This window comes from Rhagoletis pomonella, unplaced genomic scaffold (genome assembly GCF_013731165.1).
Source record: "Rhagoletis pomonella isolate Grant_MI unplaced genomic scaffold, Rhpom_1.0 Rhpom_scaffold_00010, whole genome shotgun sequence".
Lineage (NCBI taxonomy): Eukaryota > Metazoa > Arthropoda > Insecta > Diptera > Tephritidae > Rhagoletis > Rhagoletis pomonella.
The window spans coordinates 11,942,885-11,948,999 of NW_023458564.1; the positions used below are offsets into that span (position 1 = coordinate 11,942,885).

Genomic DNA, 6,115 nt, shown 5'->3' on the forward strand with positions numbered 1-6,115 from the left:
TAATTTCTAACAGTCAAACATATTCTTTTTCAGCATTAAATGAAATATACAAAGATTCAAAAGAATTTTCGAACATAACATGGAGTAAGAGGCAGATCCAGTTGCATGTCAATGATGTAGCGTTTCATGGAGACTCCGGACTGCCACCATCAATAAAAGAGCTGTTGACTCCAATGGATTTTTTTAACTATTTTTTCTCAGAAAAAATAATACAATTGATTGCTGAAGAGACGAACCGCACAGCTTATATGGAAAACATCAATACAAATTTTAAAACCAATGTACATGTCTCTTTATAGATACCCTAAATTAGAGAGCTCCTGGGGCAAAAACGCATTTCCAATGATTCAGAACACGATGCCTGTAAAAAAGTGTATGACGATAAAGAAATACCTGTCTTTTCAGGATGAAAGCCAGCGAATTAAAAGAGGGCAACCGGGATACGATCCTTTATTTCGTATAAGAGGACTTGCTGATGAAGTAAATAAAATGTTCGATACAATACCAAAAAACAAGTCGCTTGTGTGTGGATGAGCAGATGTGCAGCACAAAAATTAGGCACCATCTACGTCAATATATGCCAAATAAGCCACATAAGGGGGGCATAGAATTGATTGTATTATGTGATTCTAATGGGTTTGCTTATCGCTTCGAAATTTTTAACGGAGCAGGTGACAATGTCATCTTACCAGACACACCGGACCTTGGAAGCACTGCGAACGTTGTTGTACGTTTGTCACAGACGATACCAAGTTTTAAGAACTATATTCTTTACTTCGACAACTTCTATACAACGCTCCCCTTATTGGTATATTTACGGGCACGAGGTATTTTCAGCCTAGGCACGATCAGAGTGAACAGAATTCCTAAGTGTAAGTTACCTTCCGACCACCATATAAAACATCAACAAAGAGGATTTTCAGTTGAGTATGTTGCCTCACCATATGGCGTTGACATTAACACAGTCTTATGGAAAGACAACAGGAGCGTGCGCTTAGCGTCAACTTACGTAGGCACTAAACCATTTATGAGGTCAAACCCATCCCATCAGTTATCAAAGGTAGCCCGTTATGATCGAAAGCAAAAGAAATACCTCGAGGTGGACTGCCACCAAATCATCCGGGAATATAATAGACACATGGGCGGAGTAGACTTAATGGACGGACCTATGGCTCGCTACCATATTCGAGCTAAGACCCGAAATCCAATGATCAGACTTTTTTATCATCTTATTGATATGACTGCAACCAATTCATATATTTTATACCGCCGTGCGCTTTCTGAAAAATCCAACGATTCCAGCTGTAATACCACTGAAGAAAACACTCTTCAGTTACCACAATTTCGCGAAGAAATCGCCGCAGGCCTAGTTTCTTACAGGGAGAAACGGCCTCCGGGTCGAGAAGCAAACACATCTCAAGGGAGTGTAATACATACGTTACGATAATTATGACCACTTTCCAGTCTGGCTTGAAAGGGAAGGTGGCAAAAAAAAATGTAAGTTTTGCAAACCATCGCAAACTCAATGCATTTGCCAAAAATGCAAACTAAATCTATGCTGCTCAAGTTCAAAAAATTTCTTCTTTGATTACCACCACAGGAAATAATAACAAAATGCCTTTAATATCTATTAATCTTAATGTTTTTAATAAAACTAAATTTATACCGAGCCATGTAATTCTATTTTTATTTATACCTTAACTGGCAAGGATGCCTTGAGGCAGCCTTTCTCTTTTCCCATCTGCTGCAAAAACCGTAAGTATATTTAACGTGAAAATCACTAATTCTTTCTTTATAGTTTAAGTTTTACCATTAAAAAAAACTTGTTTCACACTTTTTTTCAGTTTTAGAGTTTTGCCAGTTTGAGGGTTAATGTCGTCTATGTATACTAATGGCGATATGAAGGTAGGAGTGGGGTATACTCGCAAGAACTCTCACTTAGCCTTAGTTTTTCGTCTGCCAGATCTCTGTAGCGTTTTTCAAGCTGAAATAACATTATTATTAATATACATGCAGTAACTATCTTTTCTGATATCCAGGCAGCTATTAAAGCACTTAATTGTGATAAGTTTACATGTCATGGAAGAATTTCATGGAATGTAGACGTACTCTAAATTGGCAAGGATACTCATGTAGTATGGTTGCTTGGCCATAACGACGTACCGCGCAAATGCATTACAGATGAACTAGTAAGGAAAGTAACCTTACTGTCTGCAATCAGCCTGCTCGTAATGCGGGAATTCCGCTACCTTCCTGCAAACTCTGGCGGCTGGAAAATAACTTTGTCGAAAGGGCAAATACAAGATGGTCAGCGGAGCACATGCACAGCATAGCAAGATATATGTGACCTACGTTGGATAAGCGTAGATATCGTCTTCTTCTCCACTTGGAGCGACCACTGCTCCAACATGTCGTTGAAGTTCTCACCGGGCACTGCCTGATTGCAATCGACACTGCAAGAGTGGGGTTGGTGTCAAATGACTACGGTCGTAACTGCCGTGATGACCACTGGCCGGCTTTGACGAGAGCTCGTCGACTCTCGTTCCTTCTCTATTCTTTCTTCGCTTCATAAGAGCTAAAAATTGGTGCTATTTCTAAGGTAAGAGGAGGGAAGTAATGAGTCTCTAATATAGCATCACAGTGGGCTCATGGTGGCCCTTTCTTATGCGGGAAACCAAGATAGTCTAACCTAACCTACCTCCTCTGAATGTTTTGCAGAGCGAGCAAGGCTCTACTGCTTTAATGTGGGGATTAAGAAGCGAGTACATTCATCTACTCTCAGCCTTATAGACCAAGAGGAGACTCTGCGCGTTAGCTTCATGGACCTTATAGTACTGTGAACTATCAAAATCTAGGAAAGAAACCCACATTTTGTTTACACGGCCTCACACCCCAGAATTTCTTTTTACTGTGTCGGAAATGTTTGCGGCCACTGTTCTTAGCTGGTGCTAAGAAGTGCGCACTACCCCTGGCCAAAGCAACATAGAAAAAAAAAGCTTGAAAAAGGTTTTTTTTTAACAGCCGTCGCCCATCGCCAGGCAATAGTAAACCTTCGAGTGCATTTTTGCCTAGAAAAATCTTCTCATAAAATGCATTAGCCGTTCGGAGGCTGCGTAAAATTGTATGTACCTCCAATTGAGTAATAACATCAAGACTCTACTACCACAAATTGGAGGAGAAGCTCGGCCAAACAATCAGCAAGAGTATAGGCGCGAAAATATCATCATTATTAATAAATTGGACAAGTAACCTCCTTCATTAAGGCTGAGGTTTATGTCGTTCAATTATGTCTGAAGCAGTATTTGGTAGCACGAAAGTGTTTCTAACCCTGAAAGCAGACGAAATTTTTTTAATCTAATCTAGCCGAATTCCAGGCAATCTTGACTCTTATTTTGCGACACAGTGATTGCAGAGTAGCTTTATGCGCTTTGCTTAATTTGTTCCGGTTCATTTTATTAGCGGTAATTTATCGAAAACATATTCTCCGCTCAAACTGAATGATCTTGTCATCTGACTGAGAGAATTCAGTAGATACTGTACTCAATGAATTCAGATTTTTCGGCCGATATAAAATATTTTTTCTCTTCGCCGAATTTTTCGACGTCAGCTATGGCTTGGTCAGTGGTTTTGGGATATGTGATGCTACATTTTGGGAAAACTTCTCAGTCGGAATCAAGTTTTGAAAGTATCATAAAGTCATCTGATATTCGGAGGTGCGTTTACAAAAATGCAGGGATCGTGCCTCGGCAAAAAAGACAAACATTCGATTTCATTTCTGCCATGAAATGGCTCCCCATAAAACAACAACGAAAGAGGCGTGTAACTGTATATACTTCCAGAAATCGGACAATGTCACTTTCCATCATTTGCGGAACATTAAACGTTAGATATTCATACATATGTATCTCCCAACGGAAAGACAAAGTTTGTCCCTTAAAATGAGCAAAGGTGTATGTAAAAAATGCGTATGTATACCACAAAATAAGAAGAAAATTTAACGGTATATTTTTAATTGCAATAAAAATCTACATATGTATTTATTTAAGGTTTTCACTTCAAAAATAAATAGCAAATTAAGAATATTTCTACAACTGAACAATAAATAACTTCTCATTGGAATTCCCACAGCCGAACTCCGCTTACATTTATTATTAAACCTACTCGATTCACATTTAAGGTACCCACTTGACTGTGGCGAATTTGAAGATATTTTTTATATTGATTTTTGTGAACAATGCAGCTCCTTAAAGCATCCACGCATTGTTGCACTTTTAAATTCCCATGTTTTCAATAAGTCGTTTCGCCTTGTCGCATAGCTACTAGGTTCGAATGCCTTCGTTTTGAATTAGTCAAAATTCTTGTCCGTGTCCACAGCCGAATCGTCAACTTTTGTGTGCCGAAGAAAATTGCAATTAAAACTAAACTAAATTTCTTTTTAATGCATACATACATACATGTTAGTCCATATGAATTTAAGTAAATTAATTGCTAATCTATGTAACTAAGAAGTTTACGCTATCTTGCTTAACCACTAAATAACTAAAGACACAGCATTACTATCAACAGTCTGGAACGAAACTTTACGCTGCCGACGTCTGCTGTTGTTCGGTGGTTGTCGAAGCAGCTGTCGAGGCTTCTGTCGACTTTTCGTTAATGGCTAACCAAGGACAACGTTTCTGCAACTCCGCTCGATATCTCGGATGACTAATGGCGTACACGAACGGATCAACACAGGCGACCATTTTGCATGTACAAGCCGGTATCATGGTAACACCGGGCGTCAGTAGACTCTTGTCACCAAATGCCCCAATCAGTGACATAACGCCGTATGGTGTCCACGATACAAAGAAAAGGAAGCAGATAGTGATAGCCGCCTTAGCGATACGTATTTCGGCGGTTTCCTTATTCTTGTCTACATTCGAACGTAACGACTCGACGTTCATTTTCTTAGCTTGTTCTCTTAGTGCCTTCTCATGACTGAATACATGTCCGACTATTTGACTGTAATAGTAGACGATCATCGATGTCGGACACACGAAGCTGAAGGTGAATATGGTGCCAACAAATAGGCGCGTATCGAAGTTGTCGGTTAGATAGTCGAAAGTACAGGAAGTTAAGTATCCCTCTGAAATGAAAAAAAAAGAAGTGATCAAAATATTAAATGTTAATAATAGAAGTTATTTATTACGTTGGGAGAATTCCTCGAAGTCTTGGAAAGCACTTGTACGGTGCATAGATTGCTAAGATTTGCCATACGGACACCGGTTTTACCGTGCAATCCGTACACTGTGCAGGCGCTTTGCAAGACTTCAAGAATCCCCCTATTTTTTATTTAAAACTTAAAATCAACCTCATACTAGAAAATGGCGTATGTACATATGTTCATATACAAACGTGTTGTTGTTGTAGCTAATATTATCTTTAGATAGATATCAGGAGGATGTGCACTGTGACCCAAAATCTCCTCACAAGACTGTAAAAAACGTGTTACATTAAAATATGAAATGTAGATATAACAACAACACGTTTGTATATACACATATGTACATACGCCATTTCCTAGTATGGGAACGAAGGTCTAAAGACCGTACAAGTAAATAAATAAACTTGTTTGGCCCGCCGTTAAAACGTGGCCTGTATCAATCCTTACGACATCTTCCGAGCCGAAAGCACAGGTAGCACAACAATTGAAGAGGAGGGATGGCACAAGGGAATGTTACCTAGCCGTAGATCCCCAAACATTTTCACGGACGGCTCTAAAATGGTAACAGGAGTGGGTGCTGATATATTGCCGGGAACTGAACGTCAGGCGGGCAGTAAGGTTACCTAACCATTGCAGCATATTTCAAGCTGAGGTTTTCGCAATGAGGAAAGCAGCAGATCTAGCCTATACCGCAACGACAATTAACTAAAAAGTAAACATATACATACGTACATAGTCAGGCGGAAATTAAGGCAGTTACCTCATATATATAGTATTTCATCCAAAAACGTCCTTCGCAGCCGGGAAGCCATTGACTGGCTGACCGCAGACAGAACATTGATTATCTATTGGGTGCCCGACCACAAAGGAGTAGAGGGTAAATAAATAGCAGATGACACTGACAAGACCACT

The 6,115-nt window shown here is 39.5% G+C and overlaps 1 protein-coding gene across 1 annotated transcript; it reads right to left on the reverse strand.

Moving 5' to 3' along the window:
- Positions 1 to 4,005: 4,005 nt before the first annotated feature.
- Positions 4,006 to 5,129, reverse strand: LOC118746045 (opsin Rh4-like). The gene has a single exon (XM_036479774.1). It carries the CDS (start codon positions 5,019 to 5,021, stop codon positions 4,581 to 4,583), a length of 441 nt encoding a protein of 146 aa, XP_036335667.1. The 5' UTR covers positions 5,022 to 5,129; the 3' UTR covers positions 4,006 to 4,580.
- Positions 5,130 to 6,115: the final 986 nt, after the last annotated feature.